The following is a 23,680-nucleotide window of genomic DNA, read 5'->3' as shown; positions in this document are numbered from 1 at the left end:
TCTACATGAGAAGCAAGGTGTTATGGAGAGACATTTTATGTTAACTTCAAGTCTGTAAAGTGTCTAATTCAAACACGGGGTTAGTGGCTCACACAGCCTAATACCACCACAAATAACCAACTCAAATTATCCAGTATCTTAAGCATGTGAGAACACTGACAGGCTCTACGGAGTCACTAGACACTTCACCTAACAGCTCGATGCAACATTTCTAGTCACATACACAGATATAAATGAAGTAGGGCAGTTGCCAAGAGTTGATTGAAAGTGCAATGTAAGAAACTTTGTTACCTGGCTTCAACTCACCATCTTGACATCTCAAATAATGAAGAAAACTGGTGAGATTCTTCATTAATTAGGACACACTTAATCTTCTTTTAAACAACAAAACCCAGGGTCTCCATATGTAGTTCTGGAATCTATGTAGACTAGCCTGCCTCTCATCTAGTGGAACTGAAAGTGTGCACCCACAACACCAGACCCCCCCAAATACGTATTTTTTACATTTAACGTGTGTCAAAGAATGAACATGCAGCTGTGGTCATAGGACAACTGAGTCACTTCTGTTATGTAGGATCTTGGCTGGGATTGAGCTCAAATCAGGTTTGGTTCTGAATGCCTTACCCACTGAGCTATCCTGACACTGGCCCAGGAGGCCATTTCCTTCATAGGGCTAGGGAGACAGTGCATATTATAATTTGAAATCATGTCAGGTAGAAAAGATGGTCATTTCTAAATAACCAAATGGTTTAAAAATTTCACTAAAAATGCTTTTGCTAGTACTTAGCTCTACATGCACACAATTGTCTAAAAATACACATTAATATCATAAAAGTTACATGCGACTGTTTGCATTTCTCTAGGCTTTGTGGGATGGTCTGTTCAAGCCTGATGACCTGCAGTTTGACCCCACAAATCCATAGTGGAAGAGAGGCAATTCCTGCAGGCTGTTCTCTGACCTCCACATGTATGCTGTGCCAAATGCACACCCACACACCATACCTACATCTAATTAAAAACAAAAAACTCTAGCCATGACTAAGTCTCCTGTATAAGAAAGATCTAGTGGTTAAAAAACCTTCAGCAGGAAAAAAGTTCATGGATACTTCAGTCCTGAGGGTTATACCACTTAATACCTAGAAATTAGTTGTTATATAAGCGTACTATAGCTTTATAAATTGTATCTCCTTACTGCCCAGCCACCAAGTGAAGACTGACATTTAACAGAATGAGAGCTCTCCCATCCTAGCGTCAAAAACATTGAAAAAGGATAAAATATATGTACTGATTTTAAGAGATTAGGAAAATACAATCAAGTTGACAAGACTAAGTTTATTCTATAATTTTTATTAATAAAAGTTGAAGATATAAAATGAGTGGCTGGGCTTATAGTTTGCTACACCAAAGAAATGTAAAAACCACTTAAGATGTTACAATAGCTTATGACAGCAATCCTGATAGAGGCATCTTAAGCTTGGCAGGTAGGTTTCCTTTGACTATATAAAACTAACCCTTATAGTTATGAATGTCAATCATTAAAACTACCATTTGAATTAAAAAAAAAAAAGATAGGTTCTAAGATCTGCTTGGTGGTTTCAAAGCCAAACTGTAGAGAAACCACCATCCCAAAAGATCTGGAAAGTTACCCAATCAAAAATAGCTGATCCTTCTGGATGGACAACTATGCAAGCCAAAGGAATAAATAACAGACTAGGAATGCACCCAAGATCCCCAAATAAATTAGTAAAAGTGCCATTAAGAATCAGACATACCATCATTGTTTAAATACAAATTCAAATTTAAGTCCAAAAGATACAGTAACTTTATTACATAAAATTTCCCCTGTGTGCTAAAAATGTTAACGTACAAGACATATTTGTGTAAGTGTAGAGGGAATTGTGGTGGTGTTGTTTAATCATTTTTCATTGCTGAAGAACAATAGGCAGTGGAAATATATAAGCACACAGAGTCCTCTAAATTCAACATTGTTATATTCCTGTTCAACCAAAATATACTACCATTCTCATATAAATGCCTGCTCATTCATCTTTTAAAAATAAAGTCCATTCTCTCTCCATAAAGCTTCCTGCAGGACTGACTAAGGTCAGTCCCACGCTAACTGGGGCACTCTCCATCTTTGGCTAGGGCCTCAGCACTGGGACAATGTGGGTCAACACACATCTGGTGCTTATGCAGCTGTTGCAGTCCGTGCAGCACTGTACCTTTAAAAGCTTGTCCCGAATGTACCTTTGGAAAACCAAAAGAAAAGATGTATCTATGGCAAAGTACAAATTCATCCTCATTCCAGAATAATCAGAACAAAACAGCTCTTTAGTGCAGCTGGGGTTTCATCTACCAAGTTACTTCCAGATGGAATTCCACTGCTGTGCTCGAACAACAAGAAGTCAGCTCGTCTACTTGGTATTTCCTAAGGCAAAAATGAAATTAAGCACTGGAAGAAGAGTCCAGAGTGAAGCTCTACAACTGTGGTTCTCATTTACAGCAAATTCATTAACAGATGAATTAAGTACAGACACAAAACACAGAGCCCTCTAGCATCTTAGACCGTGAACCCCTTAACAATAACATATGTTTAACACATGGGCGCACAGAACCACGCCTCTCTGAGGCTCCATGGAAAAGAATACTTGTTAAAAATAGTTCATAAAAATACCAAGGAGACAATAGAAACCCATTTCATTTCATTGCACCCAAGAATATGACACAAAATATTGGTTTAAAGAGGTAGATGAAAAAGAAAAAGAAAACCAGATTCTCCATTCTTTGTCACTTTTATTCAGTAGTAGGTTTTTTTTCCTTATTTTCAGTGCCAGACATGGCAAGGAGTGATTACAGCCAACTGTTATTAAAACATTTGTTCGCAACATATACCCCCATTACCACTGACCCCAAACTGACTCATTTTGTGTGCTTTCGTTCTTCCGTTTTAATATGCCACCACCGAGACCAGGTGGAAAGGGCAAGGGTAAGAGATGGAGGGGAAGAGTCCAGGAGGTCAGAGAGGAGGAATGCTACAAGCCACAGTAAGAATGAGCTGTATTTAATTTAAAAAAGAGAGGAGGGGTGTACCCCACAAATGATACAGTAATGAGGATACACAAATCCCATAGCATGACTGAAGGCGTTCACTGTGTTTGACGTCATCACAATGGAAGGCATAAAAAGTGGAGTACATCAATGCTGACACAGTCCAGTCCAGTCCATCAGGCAAGATGGTGCAAGAAGTCATTAAATTAAAAGTGCCCTGCCCTTCCCTAATGGCTAGCAGACATGGAGAACAGCCCGGGATGCATCCACACAGCTTTCTCCATGTGGCTATCAAATGTGTTGTCGAATGGCACACTGTCAACACTGGAAAGGGGCGCCACAATGGACCGCTCTCTTATAGGTATGAATGCTAGATTCAACTATCTCACTAAGCAGGAAGTGGCTCCTGGCTAGGACTGCCAGCCTAATTCACTTTGTCTTGAAATATGTACAGATTGTTTGTAGTCGCTACAGCAATGATGTTCTCCTTGGGGTGCCAGGCCGTATGAAGGATTTTCTTGTTGAAGTCTAGGCTGTCAACACTTATTTCATCTTTCTTTCGCTTGCCACTTGCACAGACTTTGCGTGGCTTCAAAACCGTGCGAGGCTTATTGTTTTCCCGTGATGCTTCTAGAGTTATATCCCGCTTTGTGTTCCTGTCGAACATTCTGAAGAAATTATTGTAGGATCCAGTCATGACAACACTGTAAAGGTAGAACACCCAATCAAATTGTTAACGAGAGACTGTTTACTGTAGCAATTCAGTGACCAACCTGGCCTAGCACTCGGCAGGAAGCAACTTTTTTAAGCTTATTTGAATTAAGACATATAGAGGCTATTGATACCAAACCAAAAACACTCGAATCCCCCTCCCCCAGCAAAAAAAAAAAAAAAAAACAAATTTACAAAACTGAACAAAGCTGGTAGCACCCAAGTACATTTCTCTTCTTGGTATAAATTACCTTCATTGAGTAATTTTTGCAACTGTAGGCCATATAACCAACCAAACTAGGGAGCTTCTAGAAGTAGCAACCTATTCATTCTAACCTCCTCTAAAATGGGGAGGAAGGAAAAAAAGGTTGTTGCTATGTTTCATGATGTAAATTATGACCTATTTTACTTGCCCAGATAATCCTTTTTTTTTTTTTTTGAGATGAGGTCTCATTATACAGTCCAGATTGGCCTCAGAATCATAACCCTCAATCAATATTCCTAGTACAGGGATTATAGGCATGTATTTACCATCCCTAGTTCAGATAATGTTTTATGACATTATCTTACAATATGACAATTATGATATTAGCTTACAATAAACCTACTCAAGGAAATAACATAATATCTTAATATCTTCATTAACAAAAAAATTATTGTACCTGTAACACAAAACAATTTATTTATTTTTTTTTTATTCTCATGCAGCCCATGATGCTCTCAAAACTCACTATGTAGTACAGGATGACCTTTTGTCCTAAATGCTGTGGTTTCAGGTTGTGTGCCATGAGACCTATTTTCCAAACACACCTTAACTAGCCACTTGTTCAACTTTCACAAATATCTTCGAAAGCAGATTTTGACATCTGAAACCTTTGAGTTTACCCACCTTTCTTCTTGAGTCACAGAGTCTCTATAATGTCTGTGCACAAGGCAAACTAGGGACTGGTCAGCTAATACATGGGGTGTCACAAAGGATTCTGAGCTATTCAGAATGTCAGTCCCTCAAAGAACAACTGACAATATCAATCCAACTCAGGATGGTGCATATCTGACAACAAAACTGTTTCTTTAAAAACGATTCCATAAATTAATCTGGTGGTGCCCCGGATCCAGGTTTGTAAAGTTTGTACAGAACCTATATTCAATGAGGAAATGCAATGCTCACACTGAGAAACCATCTATACAATAACTTATTTTGTAACAGAAAATTCTCAGGTTATGAAAGACAAGAAAGGACTGAAGAACTCTTTTAGAATAAACAAATTATGACACCATGTCACTTTAGGACAAGAGCAGGGTTTTCCCTGCCATGAAGGGACTGAGACCACCTGGTGGCTCACTGAATTCTGGACAGCACTGACCAAAGCCGGCTTTGAAGCTGGAGCTGTGGCAGATGGGGTGGGTCTCTGTCCTTTAGGAAGTGGTGTGGGGGCTGAGAGGGTTTAGTGGTTAACAACATTTTCTGTTTTTACAAAGGCCCAGGTTTCTGTTCCCAGCAACCCACGGTGGCTCATGACCATCTGTTACTCCAGTTCCAGAAGATCCACTTGTCTTTTTTGGCCTCTACAGGCACCAGGCACAAACATGCTACACATACATGCAGGCAAACATTTATACACATAAAATTAAGATAAACAATCAGAAGAAAGAGTTTGAAAAATAATTTTTTAACATATAATGTAAAAGGAATTATTCCAGAAATATTTCTCGTGATTTTGTGTGTGTGAGAGAGACAAGTGGAGGTCAGAAGACAACCTTCAGGGGTTGGTTCTTCCTTCTACTGTGGGTTTGAGGAATCCAACTCAGGTTGTTGGGCTTGGAAGCCTTTTTGCTGTGTCCCTCACCGTGCCTGTCCTCAGAAAGTATTCTGAATTTGAAAATCACTTCCTTGATGATGGAAAGGAACTGAGAACTGCTAACCACACAGCTCCCAGCCATTGGGAAACTGGCTGTACAGATGCCCACCTACACACCAGTATGTTCTCTTCACATCTGTCCTCCCTGCCTCACATTTAGTAATGACACCACAGGCGCTTACCCTACAGCAGGTATCTGAGTAGGTAATCAGCCCATTATTGGGCCTCATGTGAAACTCAGGTAACTATAACTTAAAAGCCAGATAAAAGACAAGCATCTCAAGTTCCAGGGCTCTCTGTAATGGCTAACACCAAGAAATCTGAATCATATCAAGCTTTTAAAATTCAATTACTACCGAATAAAGTACCTGTAACTGCTTTAGATATAGCCTGAAGTAACTTCAAAACTATGCTCTGTTTTAATCAGAATACAGTAAGCAGTAAGTGCTTACAATAACATACAAATGACTGCTTCTGCAAAGTGATTGGTTTATTTTATTTGATGTGCATGTGAAGATGCCCTGGAATGTGAGTTACAGACAGCTGTGAGCTGCCACTTGGATGCTGGGAACTGAACCCATTGCTCTGGAAGAGCAGCCAGTGCTCTTAGCTGCAGCCTCCATGAGTGCAGTGCTAACAGGCACTGAAGTACAGCACTGCATCAGTCCCTGCTACAGAAACAGTTCTCCAAACAGCAGAGAGACAGTCATACAAACCCACCACTTTAACTAACTGCTGGCACATCAGAGTTGTGATTGGTGTTTTCAATGTTTCTGGAAACATGGTTTGTGCTACTCAGGTTGTCATCACACTCCTGAGCTCAAACACTCCTGCTTCAGCTGCCCAAGTAGGTGGAACTGCAAACACATACTGTACTTGGCTAGCAATGTCATTAATGGGACTCATAAAAAGAGGGGGCAAGATTTTAAAATGGTAATTTAAAGACCTATAACTTCTTGTTATAGATCTCTTATGCTTTACTTTTATTTCAAAAGTCAATGCTTTGGTTTTGTCACTATAGCTCTGTGATTACTAGGTTTATTTCACAAGTACCTGGAAGAAAAATGAATGACGCCTAACTTCTGTCAAAAAAAAAAAAAAAAAAAAAAAAAAATCACAGTCATATTTTTACCTAGTGTGACAAGAGGGATGAAATAGCAAGTTTCTTTCCTTACCTGTCAGATCCATTCCAACAACATTCAAATTTGTCAAATATGCAGTCATTTTCATACAGCGAACAAAGTTTACTTCTGAGGTATTCATGTACCTGAGGAGAAAACACATACTCAGTTTATTTCAGTTTATTTTCCTCTCAAAACAGAAAAATAGCCGGGCGGTGGTGGCCACGCCTTTAATCCCAGCACTCGGGAGGCAGAGGCAGGCGGATCTCTGTGAGTTCAAGGCCAGCCTGGGCTACCAAGTGAGTTCCAGGAAAGGCGCAAAGCTACACAGAGAAACCCTGTCTCGAAAAAAAACAACAACACAAAAAAACAAACAAACAAAAAAAAACCAGAAAAATAACCAAAAATCCATTTAAAGAGTGTGTATCCACACAATTGAGCCTGTATGATAATGAGTATTCAAAGACGGGTAATGCCTGGGGGGTGCTCACCAACCTAAGACAGAGCGCCTGTGTGGCCTGGGCAGGCGTCTCCATGACGGGTAAGGTGACCTGCTGACTTCCCACGCAACCTAAGTCAGAAGCTCATCTTTTAGTAAAAGGGGGACCTATAGGTCCCTGGCCCCCGTTTTGGGTAACTGTTGCCTTGCTTGCTGACCTTGACCTTGATATCCTCCCTATGCTAATTCCCTGCCGGGTTCCACCCTCCTGAATGCTTAAGGGAAGTTCCTTGTCTGTGTATCCTGCATAATGGGCGTTAACAGCTTAGATGCAAGATTGTAAAACATCGGTAGCGAACTTCTGCTCTCTGGGGTTCTCCCATTGTGCTGTAAGCCTGTATTTAAGACCTCTTCCCTCCTTCAATAAACAGCATTCGGCAAAAAAGAGTGTGTATCCAGAATCACACACCCTCTAATCTTACTTCTCTTAGTCCTTTAGGCACAACTGAGGAAAACCACCTTTCTGGGCATTTCGATGTACCCTGACAAGCCTAACTAAAACATCTGATTATTCAAATAAGAATGCACACCCCTCCATAGGTTCATATAGCTGAATGTTTGTTCCACAGTTGGTAATCTATTTAGGAAAGATTGGGTAGTGTTGCATTTTGGAAGAGGTGATCACTGAGGGTGGGCTTTGAGGTTTAAAAAGCCCAAGCCAGGCCCAGTCTACCTCTGCCTCCTGCCTGTGAATCAGATATAAGCTCTCAGCTACTCTTCCACCACTATGCCTGCCTGCTTGCTGCCCACATCCCCCACCATGATGAAACTCTTAAGAAAGTCTCCCCTTAAATGCTCCCCACCTTTCCTCCCAGAGACAGGGTTTCTCTGTGTAGTACTGACTGCCCTCAAACTCAGAGATCCATCTGCCTCTGCCTCCCAAGTTAAAGACCTGTACCACCACCACCCATCTTACATGTTTTCTTTTATAAATTGCCTTTGTCATGGTGTCTCTTTACATAAACAAAACAGGAACTGAGACATATAAGCCAGAAGGTATTTGAAGATGGCAGATAACAGACTAACAAAAGAATGTTGCAACAGAATTTAATTTTCACTTCGCACTCCATCATTACTGCTGATAAGAATGTTGCAGCCGGGTGGTGGTGGCACATGCCTTTAATCTCAGCACTCAGGAAGCAGAAGCAGGTGGATCTCTTGTGAGTTCAAAGCCAGCCTGGTATAAGAGCCAAGTTCCAGGACAGGCTCCAAAACTACAGAGAGAAACCCTGTCTCAAAAAAACAAACAAAAAAAGAATGTTGCTTCCTTTCCTTTAAGTACCATTTTCTGAGCACAAATTTAACTTTGGTCTATTATTTTAAACTAAATATACAGCATGGCAAGGCTTTGGCTTAGTGACAAACTGATTTCTCTCAGCTGTTTGTCCCCATCGCCTCACTCTCATTTACCCACATCATTTGAAAATTCAATAATGGGCTATGAAATGGCTTGGTGGGTAAATATACTTGCCACCAAGCCTGAGATTGATTCCCAAGATAAGCACATTAGAGAGAACTGAATCCTGAAAGTTATTCTCCCACACGTGTGCTACGCATGCACACACCACACTCACATACAAAGTATAGTAAAATATTTGAGTGTCGCTTCCTATTATTTATTCAATATAAAAAGCCAACAAAGATGTATCTCTTTTTGAGGTGTAATTCTACATTTACTAATATTTCAAAAAAAGGGTAATTTTGGAAATTAAGTTGGATAAACTAGAAAATAAGTAAATCTATTCTTTAAAAGAAGCATGGGACATTTCTACACAGACAGTGCTTATAGGCATTTCCCAGTTGCTGTGGGATATTTTTCTGTATGTTGTGAATAAATAAAACGCTGACTGGCCAGTAGCCAGCAGGAAGTATAGGATAGGCGGGACAAACAGAGAGAAGAGGCTGGGAAGTGGAAGGCTGAGGCAGGGAGAGGCTGCCAGCCACCTCCATGAAAAGTGAGATGTAAGGTACCGGTAAGCCACGAGCCACATGGCAACTTATAGACTAATAGATATGGGTTAATTTAAGATATAAGAACTAGATAACAAGAAGCCTGCTGTGGCCATACAGTTTATAAATAATATAAACGTCTGTATGTTTATTTTTTAAGTGGGCTATAGGACTGCCGGGGCTTGGCAGGACCCAGAGAGAAAAACTCTAGCTACACCCAGTGTTTGCTGAGATCGGAGAAAAAAGAAGTGTCAGTCGTCAGCCATTTCCTTTTTGCTGAATGAGAACCTTAAAAAGTGACAGCCACCAGTAGGCACCTTCTACTTGTCTATTTACTTATGCTGCCCAGGTTGGTCTCAAACTTGGGGACTCTATAACAATCCCCCTGCCTCACATTCCAGAGTTCTGGGATTTATGTGCGTGTAAGCAAGCTCATTGTAAATGTTCACTTTACTTGATGTAAGTACCGATAGATTCCAGCCATGTCTATGACATTAAGTAAAAATTTCTAACACTCAGAAATTGCAACTGACACAGAATTAGGACAGGATTGGTGGAAAGAAAAGCAGACATCAGAAATAGCCTCCCAGTCTCACAGGGGCCAGCAAGACGCTCTGCCATAATGTGGCGTCTTCCTCAATAGATAATCCAATTCTACAGGCAGAACAGCAAGTCAAGTAACATGTAAGTCAAGTAACATGTAAGGTAGGCACCAAATCCAGCATTCACAATGGTGCAGGACCTCTCCCCAAACAAGAGCAGACTATGAAGCTAGGGTCTCAGTGTCATGCATAGGGAAGACAGCTAGAAGATGTAGCTCTCCTGGATATTGTCAATACTTTGAAAACAAAACACTATTTCACTCTTTGATTTTGTTTCAATATAACATTTATTTTGAAATTTGAAAAGTTAGAATTCACAGAGATCCACTGTGCCTCCTGAGTGCTGGGATTAAAGGTGTGCACTGCCACCACCCAGCTGAAAAGTTAGATTCTTGAGGGCTGTATGTTTGTCCTAATTTTTTAAGTGCCATGCATTTCCTAAGTCTGCTCCACAGCACTGCTTTCCACACCCTGGTCCACAGGCTCTGCTGAGCTGGCTTGTGCTGCACTGCCAACCTCAGTCTCACTTGGGTCAAGGATAGTAGCTATATGACATGGAGAGAATACTGAACTTACATTCTGCACTGAAGAGGTAACTCCTAAAGCCATCAGCTGAGAATTCAGGCCATTTTAAACTAGAAACGATTAGCCAAAGGGTAGATGAGTCATACAATTGGCGGGTCAAATTTAAGCCCTGGTTCACTATATTCCACGCTGTCTATCTGCTGAGAGTGCTGCCCACACTTCTCACATCCATGTACAAAGCAGCATACCAAGTAGCCAACATTAAACCACGTGAGTTAACAAAATTAAGTTTACCTGCAATCCTGAACACACAACATACACTTTACACAGGCAACAGTAATACATTCATGGCTCTCTGAGAGAAATGGATCATTCCCAACACCCTGGAGGAAGCACCTCTATACTGTCCACAAGTATACACCCTTCAAAAGAAACACACTGCAAATACCTGGTATGTCTCCACAGGCCTGTTTTCCATATTCAAGTCCCAAATTTTGACTGACAAATAGTCTCTAGTCATCATATAGCGGCCACTATGGCTGAATTTTACATCAGAAATAGAGGAGATGATTTCAGAAAAAAATGACCTGTTGCTGGGATCTTCCGGCTCTTCAAACACTGAAAACAAAGGAGAAAAGTTTAATATTTTCTAAAATAACCATTTAAGTGAGGGGGGAAAAAAATCGCAGACTGATCCAGAAAATACAAAACATTTTGCCAGCCTTGGAAACATGTTTCCTCACAAAATCTTTTCAGAAAAATGATGACTACGAAGTGCAGAGTCCTGTTAATGTAGGATCTGATTTGCACAGGATTCACACGGGACTTTTCACATTAGTGCACAATCTGCCACTCTATCTGCCTCTATTATTGGTACTCTGGAAATTCCCCCGTCCTACCCATCCAAATCTGCAGCTGCCCCGCCCCCCATATAAGGATTTTGTTAACTGGCATGTATCTGAATTTTTTAATGTAACCAAAGGCAAGAAAATAATTTTACAACTTCATCCTTTTATTTTAGATGTATGGTGTATATATATATATGCTCACGTATGTAAAGTGTACTATGTGTGTGCAGTGTCTAAGGAGACCAGAAAAAGGTGTCAGATTCCCTGGAACTAGAGCCACACATTCACAGTTTTGAGCTGCCATGCTCTTAAACTGATGAGCCTTCTCTCCAGCCTCACCCATTTTAATGCCAGTGTTTCCCCAATATTTTATAAGGATAAGAGAATCTTTCATGAGGGGATAGGGGCTTTTAGTAAGTTCAAAAGGTTAAGGAAGGAAGGATAAGAAAGGAAGAGAAGACTCAACCACACCTCCATCCCCACCAGACACTCCCACCCCAAGTGCTTCCTGTGGAATAAGCAAAGACTCAGATGGTGTTGGGCAGTTACCCACAGGCACACAGGCCAGGTTGAGTCTGAGTAGACCACTTTAAAGACAGGGCAGAAACAGACTTACATTTAGAATGCCTGTCACAGAGCGCAGATGCCCTCATGTCACATAACCGAATAGTTCCTTTACTGCTGCTGTACACGAATGTGTTACAGCTGTTGGGATGGAATTCTGCTGCTGTAATCACCTCTGTGAGCTCTTCCATATTGGCAGGCTTGATATCCACAATATCTAGACAGCATTTCATTAAGGAATCTCCACTCAGAAAAGGGCAAATAACTATTTCTTCTTAATGACACTCTAACCCTTTTTATGAGCAAACCCCAGAAATGTTAAAATGTGTTTGTTTTTTCTTACCATATATATATATATATATATATATAGCTCATATATATATATATATATATATATAGCTTATGCTGGCCTGGAACTCTTGTTCATCCAGTCTCAGCCCACTCAATGCTAGGATTGTTAAGACAGCACTATAACACACAGGCAGTAATAAATCTTTAAACCAGTTTCATGTTCCAACGTTAATGAGAATATTTTTGTAATTAAAATCTTAGATATATTAAAAATACAGCAAAACACTTGATTTCAATTTTCTTAGGCACAAAAGAAATTCCCTAGAACTCCATAGATTCTATTTTGGGATTAGCTCATATGATACTTATTTTTATTTTCTCATTATGCTAACTTTTTCTCAGTTTTAATTACTTAGTGAGAAGATGCCACAAAAATAGAAAGACATTACAAAGCAAAGGACTCAGATACATGGAAAGAGAAGATAAATCTAATATGGACACAATATTTCTTTACCAAACACCAAATTAAACAAATCAAATGGATACTAAAACTCCTGTCTGTAATTTCCAGATGCCAGAGATTAATCCGCAAATCATCCGCTGATAAGTAGGTTTCGTAATCACTATTGATAGAAATTGAGTTGATGTGGTAGGTATGAGCATTGGCAAATATTCTCCGTGGACTGGCCTCCACCATTAGATCCATGGGCCTAAACACTGGCACCTGTCAACAAAAATGAAAATGCAGATTCACAAGACCATTATTCCACTTTTGAGAATATAAAACGTAGGAGAATTAAGAATGAGGTTTTTTATTAAAGCCACTGATGTTGGTTCTGTTTAAGCACCAAAATGGGAGAAAAAAATAATCTGAACAACTACCTTCTTCTTCAGGAAGAAACAATACTAGTTTACAAATCATAGTTATGGTATAAAATTAGTACATGTTTATGGTTTGAATTAACAAGGCTAAAAAGAAACCCAGTTTCTTATTCTTAGCATCTTTAGCATAAACTGTAAGATTCTGTCCATTTCTACTTTCTGAGCTCCAAAGAAGCTTACATTGTAGCAACTAAGATTCCAACTCTGAAAGCCAAAACCAGAGATAGAATAGTATGAAACAGTCTATGTGCCGTCCAGCTCTGTCCCCGGCAGCAGTTGAGACTTCTCCAGAGCTGTTTTCTGTTTCAATGAGAAAGAGACAGTGTCCCATAAAGAACTGTCCACCCGTGGGGCTGGGAACAGAGCCCTAATGGCATCTGCTTGGTAGCCAGGCTACACAAATACTGACAAAAATCCAATCCGAGGCAGTTTTCTTTCTTTGAAGTCGGGGTTTCTTTCTAGCCCTGACTGTCCTGGAACACATACTATGAAGACCAGGCTGGCCTCAAATTCAGAGATCCACCTTCCTTTGCCCTGCTGTGCAAGAACTGAGTCATTTTTATTAAGTGCTTACCCGTAATGTAGTGACTGTAGTAGGATCTCTATACCTTCCATCTTCCTCTTTCAAGTTATAACCTTCTGGTCTTTTGTCTCTTTCACTGATTTTCCATAATTTTATTGTTTTATCTGGGGAAAAAATGAAGAAAGTCTTAAAAAATGGCAGGAAAAAACAATTGATAGAAAAGCTATTTTAAAATCTTTTAAGTATGCCATATAATAATTCACAGAAAGGAATTTTTACTCCCCCCACCCTTTCTTTCGTCAAGGTTTCAGTGGGTAGCCTTGACTATCCTAGAACTTGCTATACAGACCAGGCCAGCTTCAAACTCACAAAGATCTTCCTATTTTTTGTCTTCCAAATGCTGGGATTAAAGGCACAGGCAATCCTAGCAGGCTTTTTGTTTTGTTTGTAGACAGGGTTTCACTCTGTAAACCAGGCTTCCCTAGAACTCTTAAGCAGCTCAGGTGCTGGGATTAAGAGTGCCCCCCCCCCCCCAAGCTACGCTTAACAACAACAAAAAGAATTCATGTGCCTTTTCATCATCAAGTCTAATTAAGGTTTCCAACTTTCAAAAGTAAATGTATATGTATAAACACATGTCTACGTGCACAAGCATGTGTGCGCAAACTTGCCCAGCATTCAATGTTAAAGGTAGAAAATACTCAATGGACTCAGCACTTCCTATTACTGAGTTCAACTGGCAAGGCCCAGCTCCTTGGATCCCATCCCAATATATCTCATGGAAGACCAGAATCCTTGATAGCATAGGATGATTTCTTTGAATTTGCCCTTTCTCCTCTTGGATCAGTGACTCCCTAAATACAAAACAGGGACCTGAAAAACAGTGTTTAAAAGTAAATCCTCACTGGGCGATGGTGGCACATGCCTGTAATCCTAGCATTTAGGAGGCAGAGGAAGGCCTATCTTTGTGAGTTCAAGGCCAGTCTGGTCTACAAATCAAAGTTCCAAGACAGCCAGAGCTGCTACACAGAGAAACTCTGCCGTGTGTTTGTGTGTGTGTAAATCCTTAAGCCCTTCAAGACAAAAATCCCTATAAGGGATTATACAATAGCCCACTTAAAATTATAATATATATTATATAAAACACCTTGGAATAAGTTTAGACTTACAGAAAGAGTCAAAGATAGGTATACTCTCATATACATTTTACCCAGTCTCTCTAACGTCAACATCTTAAGCAACAAGGACATACTTGTCAAAACCATGTATAATACTAGTAAAACTAAGGTATCCCTGAGATTTGAGTAAGTTTCCTACTAACACCCTTTTTCTGTCCCAGGATCCAACTACCACAGCATTTAGCCATCAAGCCTCCTCAGTCTTTAAATCTGCCTCTCAGACTTTGATCATTTGTCTTTATCTAGACAGCTGTGAGCAGTGGTTTCTGAATGTTCCTCTTTGGAGTTTGGAAGAACACAACGGTGAAGTGATCTCTAAGCTTACTATACAAGGGTACAGACTCTGTCAGCATAACTTATGGTTGGTGGCTGATGCTGCCAGGCTTCTCCACTGCACAGTTGCACACGTGCTCACATGATTCTTTGAAAATAAAATCTACCCATGTGTTATTTGTAATTATTTACTATGGATTCCTGTATGATTATATCTAGTTATAGTTCTAAAATGGTATTTTTTTCCAAAAGCAAGACATCTCTAATGTTCTTACACACGCAAAATTGAATATCCTAGTTTTAAATAGCTTGGAAGCCATTTTACAAGTGGAACAAAACACCTGCTACAGGGAGACATCAGTGACAGTGTGGCCATTTCCACTGCCTGCTTACAACACTTGATACAAGATGAAATGGAAACGTAAAAACTGCTAGCTTTGGTGACTTACCATCTACTTCTAAGCTCTAGTGTAGATCTTGTTTGTAATTCTCTTGTAGCTGAGTTATGTGCTTCCTGTGCACTATTTAGTTTATAAAAAGATGATTAAGAAATACATGCTCAGATACGAGCCATATGCCTGCTTAGAAATCTCCTTCAATGGTTGATGAGGATGACAGGTGCCCCACCACCTCAGCTGTCTTCAGCCTACTGAAATTCATCAACCATGTAAAAAGTCCAGATAGGAAACCACAACATACTTACCAAACTTTCAGATGGGATGAATTAGTTAATGTTTTTTTTTTTTTTCACATTTACAAGAGAAAACAAAACAACAAAAAGCCCTCTAAAGCAAACAAACCATCCTGAAAAACTTGGATATTCTTTTTAGGCATATTTTCTTAACTGTGAAGCTTGTGGCTCAAGAATTAAAACAAAAATAATATTGAGGTACTAGGACAGCTACATGATCTCAGTGTAGTGCTTTGGGGAGCAGTCAGACAGGAAATAAATCATCACATGAAAATTCATTTTACCTAGCATTTCTGCCCCATAGCAGGTATTATGTGAGAATGACCAACTCCACAGAACCACACAATGGAGTGTGATTTTATACCTCGCTGGAAATGACCATTCATTTCTCAAGCTCTCTTCTTTCTGAAATGTCTACTCTGCTATTTCCCTAAACTGCCAACAAGTAACTCAAGTGTTCCACCAATCCAAAGGTCTCTGTAATTCTCCTGCTACAAGGAGAGGGTAAGGAAAACCATGTGGCAAAGTTTGTTTTGTGGAAATGCAGCTTTATGTGTGTTTTAAAACTTCTTGCCAAAAGCTGTGAGAACAACCTATTTACTAGGGGCTCATGTTCAACATGGTAATCAGGTGTCTTGGGTGTAGAAGAATTACCAGGACTCAGGGAGAGGCAAATGAAGTTTTGTTTTTAAATTTGCACTTAATTTTATGTGTATGGATTTTGTCTACATGCATATTGTGTGAACCATGTATATTCCTGGTACCCACAGTCTCCAGAAGAGGGTGTTGGATCCCCTGGAACTGGAGTTAGATATGCTATGAGTGCTAGAAACCAAACTTGAGGGCTCTTAACCAGTAAACCATCTTTCCGACCCAAGGATTTTGTTTTGTTTTTAAAGAACACTCAAAGAACATAGACTTGATGCAGTTATCTCAAGTAATATCTATCTTTTTATTGGTATAAAGACCAATGTTGGGGGAGGGCTATGATGCTGTATCTCACAGTTAACAAGGACCATACTATAGATGCTGACATTTCCCAAATGTTTTCTCTCCCTCAAAGTGTTGGGGTAGCTCAAGTCCTACTCTTCCTATACCTCCTCTATCCCCCCTCACACTCAGACACAACAGTTTATAAAATGCTGACCTTTTTTTTTTAAACTTTATTTTTATTTTATGTGTAATTTTTTTCTGCATGTCTGTGTGACGGTACCAGATCCCCTGGAACAGAAGTTACAGATAGTTGTAAGCTGCCATGTGGGTGCTGGGAGTTGAACCCAGGTCCTCTGGAAGAGCAGTCAGTGCTCTTAACCACAGAGCCATCTCTCCAGCCCATAAAATGCTGACCTTTTTTTAATACTGTCATATTGAACCCTATTTTCAAATACATACACATAACTCCCTGAGGTATCACTTAGTTCTGTCTTATTTAGAAATCAGCAATAACAAAAAAATTGCAATCTGTTCTATCAGGCCTATAGTGGTTTGAATAATCATGGCCCCCATAGGCTCATTTATTTGAATGCTTAGTCACCAGGGAATGGTAGTATTTGAAAGGATTAGGAGGTGTGGCCTCATTGGAAGAGGTGTGTCACTGGGGGGTGGGCTTTGAGGTTCTTTTTTTGAGGGGTGGGCTTTGCTCATTTTCAGTTTCTCCTCCACCCTCACTCCAACTCCCAGCTTGCAGATCGGGATGTAGTTCTCAAATACTTTTCTGGCACCATACCATACCTGCCTTCATGGTTCCCACCATGATAACAGACTAACCCTCTGAAACAGTAAACAAACCCCAGAACAGTGACTAAGACAAGGCCCTTAAATAATATGTAAAAGTAGTCAGTATTTTCAAATGTAGGCACCCAGTGTTGAGAGGTATTATCTACTGTCTACAGATAAAGACTACAGACTTATAGACCCGTGGCCTAGTCATGGGAATTTCTAGTAGCCTCACCTCACAAACAGCCCCCAAGTGCTCAGTGCCTAAATTAAGGCTCATCACAGTTGGGCAGTGACTTATACCTATAAACCCCATCTCAAAGCCAAACAAAGGCAATGCTTATTTGGTGACACTTTTGCTAGAAGAGCAAGACAAGGCAGTCTACAGAAGCTGCATCTGGACATACATAAGTGAGTGATAACTAATGATTTGCAATGAGGAAGAGAAGGGAGACTTGAGCACCTATCGGCCCGCATTACACTACTGTCTCTACTTGAACTCTTGAAAGGCCTGTACTCCCCCTTTAGAAAAAGTGAAAATATGAATTGCCATGAGGTCTTGTGGCCCAAGCTTGTAATCCCAGCCTGCCTGGGTAATCTAAGGCTAGCCTGGGCTAAAATGTAAGACTGTCTCATTATCTCCCTTGCCTCATATTTACAAAGTACTATTTGTATGAAAAAAGAGGAAGACGGGGAGTAAAAAAAAAAAAAAAAAGTAATTGGGAGAAAAATAGGGCCCTGAGGTGGCAAATTCGTGGAATTAGGAGTGTCAATATTTTATGGACTGCATATGGACCCCAAAATTCAATGCAACAGACTACAGGGTACAGAGTGGATGAGGAGGGCTCTAGTTATCTTCAATTGTGTTTGTTACCCTAAGAAGTCATGAGTCTACACTCTGCAAACAGAAAGGTGTAAGTGCTAAGATTTGCTTCTATTAATAGTTAGATGAGAAAACATGAGATTTCTGCTACCATGTTATCAGCCTCAAAAAAGTTTTCATCTAAATTTTTCTAGACCATGCCACCCAGATCTCTAAGTACCACTCTCATCTCATCTCTTTAATCTCAAGGTCCCAGTGACTGGGGGGGGGGGGGGGAGGGGGGAGAGACACTCAACTCTAATTTGTCATACAGGACTTCAAATTTTGACCTCCATCTCACACAGCTCTAAGCCTCAATAACAACTTTCCATGCACACAAGTACAGTTAGTATAAGAATCTTCTTCCAGCATGAGGCTCTGTTGAGAAGAAAGTGATATGCTAATGGAAGTCAAAGAAGGATACTCTCCTAGAGATCATCCTGGCCCAGAAACCATCCTCTGCCCAGTTTAGAAATGAACATTTTCTGAACACTGGTTCTGCATGCATGCCAAGGTACCGCATTACTATGTATTCGTAACAGTACTGCAATACAGACACTGCTGTCTCTATGTCTGCTCGTAAGAAACAGTCAACTCCATATTCTGGATCAGCCCAAGGCCACAAGGCTTAAAGGAGGCAGAAATAAAAGCAGCCTAAATAGAAATTGGTACCCTAGAATCTGAGACTTGCAAGTCAACAATAAAAGAAGCAAAAGTAGTAGACTTTACATTCTGTACAAGGAAGGGGCTGTATCCTCTACAGGACATGTGCCCACGTGGGTGCCTGAAAACAGAAGATGCATACTTACCATTGGTAGACAATAAAAACTGGGCAGCATTTTTCTGGGGTAACCACCTAATTTTGTTGATCTTCTCTTCTATTTCTAAGCTTTTCAAGTAGTCAAATTCTGGCTCATGGCTCTGGAAGGTGCTGTAAACATTGTATTCTCCTCTGCTATGAGACTGGATTTTGTTCTACAACAGAAAAGAAAATATTTGGACTATGTTGAAATATGTATCTAACCATAATCAACTCCAACAGACTTTGGAATTGTCGGTGAGCCCACCAGGCAGCTCTATCTTACGTGTTATTACACCATTTTCTGTATTTAAAGTCCTTCAAGGAGCAAGAAAGCTTTACAAAGAATAAACAAGAAATACTTCATAAGTAAATTCATTCAATAGGCAAACAGTGGACCAAATACAGACTAATTTGATTAACTTGCATACTAAATAGCATGGTTATAGTGTTAAGAAATCTGAACACCCACAAAATGGATACCATCCAAAATGTAAAAATTAAGGAGACAATGCTCAGAAACAGCTGGCTGGAGCACGTTTTATCTGCTTTGTTATCTAATGTGATGATTGGTATTGTCTGTTCTGAAGTCTCCTTCCTGTATTTTACTGTTGAAAACCCCTTAAGAAAGGTGCTCTCATAAATCCAACAACACCATGTGACCCTTACCACCCATCCTGAGAACACTGTTAGGGAGAACTCTGCTACCAATCAAGTATGTATCAGCACCCTGATGATGCCTGCCTGAACCTCTGCTACACAGCTTACTCTACTGAGTTCTGATCACAGGAACCTTGCACACTTGATGCTTACTTAGTTCACTTAGTGTCAGTCTGCTGAAATATACTGGTTCAGTTGAAGGGATTAATATGAACAGTACTTGTGAAGGGCTTCAGTTAACACCAATACCTCAGCAAGTACAAACTATAATCAAACAATCAGAAACACTTTCATGAAAAATACTGTTGAAAAATCTTATTCAAAAAGAACTATTGGAAACCTGGGAAAATAGTTTAAATAAAAATGTAATTTTACAGATAGACCTAATCATTTTAATGAAAACTGAGTTATCAATTGAAACATTTACAGCTGTAACCTGTTCCCAATCCCCATCAGAAGAAAACTGTTCAACTATCTTGGAAACATACACTTTGGTTTGTTTTTCTAACAGGGTCCCCAGGACTGTTATAACTGTCAGTTATTCTTGGACACACCAATTATCAGTGAGCGGGTCTGCCAATGTTAAGAATGCAGAGCATACCAAGCTGGGCAGTGGTGGCGCACGCCTTTAATCCCAGCACTCGGGAGGCAGAGCCAGGTGGATCTCTGTGAGTTTGAGGCCAGCCTGGGCTACCAAGTGAGTTCCAGGAAAGGCGCAAAGCTACACAGTGAAACCCTGTCTCGAAACACCCCCCCAAAAAAAAAAGAATGCAAAGCACACCAATAACATACCCAATTTTGGGGGTATGCTGATGTGAAAGCCAATTTTAGTCTTTGTCCCACTGCCACACTCATATGCCAAATTCCATAAGGTAAACCATGGACCCTATATACTCAAGTATCACGTTAGAAGGAATGATGTCAAACTTCCACCTAAATTTATCCAACCAGCCTCACAAGAAATAATAAATGGAACTATAATTACTATAGTGAATACTGTTCTAGCCTTTTTTATATCCTATTTAAACAAGAACAATTGTATATAGTACTATGACTAACTAAGGCTTAAAAGGGTTAACAGAATCCTGTGTCACAAGTATACATACTTCAAGTACAGTGTATAAAATAAAGAGAAACTACACACTGTATTTAATAAAAAATGCAAACCCATGAAATCAAAATTCTCAGAAACAGAACCAAAATACCATCCTACAGACTCCTCAAGAATCACACAAGGTTCACACATGACCTATTACAAGCTCCCAAAACAAAATCAAGGAGGAGTCTGGTAGCTACAGACTATTAAGTACCTTTTCCAAGGGAAAAAATTTCCCACAGAGAAAACTGTAAAAGTTAAAAGAAGCCACACACCACTACACTACAGAAGAGCAGTGAAGAACATGGTTAACAGACAAAATGGCCCAGTACTAACAAAAAGATATCTCAGACTACAGAAATGAGCTTGCAGCCAGTCCTGACCTTTCCTCCAACAAAGAACCTGTGCTTAGATTAAGTGACCATGGCAGCAGTGTTCTCTAATGATAGTGAACAAGTATGAAGAATAAGAAAGTCTTACATCTTCAACACAGATCAAAGTCAGAAAAAGGCTTTCTGGGTTTCACTAAAACAGCAACAACAATAAAAAATCAGCTCTCCTGTATCACAGAGAATTATGATGCATTCTAAAATGTATTACGCTTGGGTTTTCTTCCATTGCCTTTCTTTTCACATCCCCTTTTTCTTAGTTTGCCTTTGATCACAAGAAATCTATTCTTCATCAGATGCTCTATTTGTGTGAATCTTCTGTAACAAATGTACAGGTGGTTTATCCTCAACTGTAGCAGCCAGAAGAACGAATAAGGGGAAGCTTGGGCAGAAAAGGGGGCTCAGAAGTGCACAACGAACCACACAGAAAGAGCTTCCAAGGGAAGCGCCAAGACCTACTTAGATTCACTCCACACAGCACATTCCCAAGAGTGACCACAGAAGAGAGACAAGACAAGAGAAGAAGAACCTGTCCTAACAAGACTGAGTACAGCTAGGAAGGCAGAGCCACACTCTACAGGGACAAGCAGAGACGCAAACAAGGCACACATGCCAGAGGGGGCCAGGCTTGGATTCTGACCATGAGAGCCTTGCTGTGCAGCATCCACTGGCAACCAGGCCCCTATCTCAAGCCAAAAAACACATTACAGACACAAAGGTGAGTGAGCAACCATAATTTGAGGACAACTCTCTTTTCTACCTGCCACATGTGAAGCACTGGCCACACATTGAATACCTAAAATATGGCTACTATAATCAAAGGGAAATTCACTCACTCCTTCATTCACTCCAGTTTTGCTATATAAACCAGGATTGGCCGGGCGGTGGTGGCGCACGCCTTTAATCCCAGTACTTGGGAGGCAGAGCCAGGCGGATCTCTGTGAGTTCCTGGCCAGCCTGGACTACCAAGTGAGTTCCAGGAAAGGCGCAAAGCTACACAAAGAAACCCTGTCTCGGAAAAAAAAAAAAAAAACAGGCCGGGCGGTGGTGGCGCACGCTTTTAATCCCAGCACTCGGGAGGCAGAGCCAGGCGGATCTCTGTGAGTTCGAGGCCAGCCTGGGCTACCAAGTGAGTTCCAGGAAAAGGCACAAAGCTACACAGAGAAACCCTGTCTCGAAAAAAGAAAAAAAAAAAAAAAAAACAGGATTGCCTCAGACCTGTGATTCTCCCCTATCAGCCTCCCCTGTGCTGGATTACAGGCACGCACCACAATTCTTGGATGGGATTACTGTCCTGCTAGTTCATTCATTCGTTCATTCATTTTCCAGCTTTTAAGATGGGTTTATCAGTAACTTGAGTGAACAACTCACCACTGAAAAGTCCAACCCCCATCCATTTTTGCATCTTCCATACGTCAGCATTTCTAAGATGGCATCCCATTGTAGCAGGAGAGCATAGTGCCAAGAGTCTCAGGTGGAGGCCTTGGGAATATCAGCAGCCTCATTACCACAGCCCTAACTATCGTATGGTATTTTCTCTTCACTTCCCTACCACGACTACAGGGAGCTGGCTTATCTAGTCTCTTTGGGGGGGGGGGTGTTTACAAGACAGGGTTTCTCTGTGTAGCTTTGTGCCTTTACTGGATCTCGCTCTGTAGACCAGGCTGGCCTTGAACTCACAAATATCCCCCTGCCTCTGCCTCCCAAATGCTGGGATTAAAGGCGTGTGCCACCCTGCCCGACTGGCTTATCTATTCTTTAATAAACTGAATTGCAAATGGCCACATGACCAGTGGCTACACACTAAACAATATAGCTCTAAGTCACCATGGGAGTATCATCCAGGATCTTGTGGCAGAAAAGTATTTCCAACTGGATTCATATTAATAACCTGTTTATAGAAATATATCATCTAGTAAAAGAAAATGCAAGCCAAACCATGGAACACACTGTCAACTAATGAACTTTACGATGAGTTCTTGTGTAAAGTATACAAAGCCCATAAATCATCAAAAAAAAAAAAAAAAAAAAAAAAAGACAGCCTCAAAAGCTTACTGGAGTTTTAAAACCGTTTACTAAAGATGATATCCAAAATTCACTAAATACGTTAAGTCTCCCAAGTGCTCAGATTATAGGTATGTGACACTATCTTTGTCTCTCAACCTCAATGCACCAGCAATAAATAGTACAAATTAAAGCTGCAGTAATATATATTACACACAGAGAGATATCAGTCACCTCTCATATACTCTCTCTCTTATCCCTGTTATCACTTCTTTCTTTCATCCTTATCCCCTCTTTTTACTTAATTGCAACTTTCTACAGATTTAATAATCTTTAAAATCTGTAGACCCTAACATTATCCCAACTTTCCTTCCTCAACTTCCATTTTTTTCTTCAAAGTCAATCTAATATTTATTTCTTATGCTTGCTCACCCTATTACTCCTAATCTTATTAAGTAAAAATCTAAGTGTAATTAATCCACACTATTCCTGGTTACTTAACTTCCAACAGCTATTAAAGTAAAAGAGGCCATTATTACTATCACCACACAGCTGTGGCTGAACTCCCAGTTAGTCCTGCTTGGAGAAT

At 40.2% G+C, this 23,680-nt stretch overlaps 1 protein-coding gene across 1 annotated transcript; it reads right to left on the bottom strand.

Moving 5' to 3' along the window:
* Positions 1 to 1,798: 1,798 nt before the first annotated feature.
* On the bottom strand, positions 1,799 to 20,457 carry Ppp2r2a (protein phosphatase 2 regulatory subunit Balpha). Its single transcript, XM_052734262.1, has 8 exons — positions 20,395 to 20,457; positions 18,953 to 19,118; positions 13,475 to 13,587; positions 12,565 to 12,742; positions 11,780 to 11,944; positions 10,764 to 10,933; positions 6,794 to 6,885; positions 1,799 to 3,752 (listed from the first exon to the last, which is right to left on the bottom strand). The coding sequence occupies exons 1-8, from the start codon at positions 20,455 to 20,457 to the stop codon at positions 3,473 to 3,475; spliced, it is 1,227 nt and encodes a 408-aa protein (XP_052590222.1). The 3' UTR covers positions 1,799 to 3,472.
* Positions 20,458 to 23,680: the final 3,223 nt, after the last annotated feature.

This window comes from Peromyscus californicus, unplaced genomic scaffold (assembly GCF_007827085.1).
Source record: "Peromyscus californicus insignis strain IS unplaced genomic scaffold, ASM782708v3 Scaffold_12__1_contigs__length_115047231, whole genome shotgun sequence".
Taxonomy (NCBI): Eukaryota; Metazoa; Chordata; class Mammalia; order Rodentia; family Cricetidae; genus Peromyscus; species Peromyscus californicus.
This window is presented reverse-complemented; position numbering and strand designations above follow the sequence as displayed.

Coding starts and splice junctions, on each gene's coding strand:
- Ppp2r2a (XM_052734262.1), bottom strand. CDS start 20,457: ATGAGTGTGGCAGTGGGACAAAGACTAAAATTGGCTTTCACATCAGCA. Junction 11,945..12,564: donor AATTACAGACAGGAGTTTTA/GTATCCATTTGA, acceptor AATGCTGTCTAG/ATATTGTGGATATCAAGCCT. Junction 3,753..6,793: donor TGTTGGAATGGATCTGACAG/GTAAGGAAAGAA, acceptor CTACCTTTACAG/TGTTGTCATGACTGGATCCT.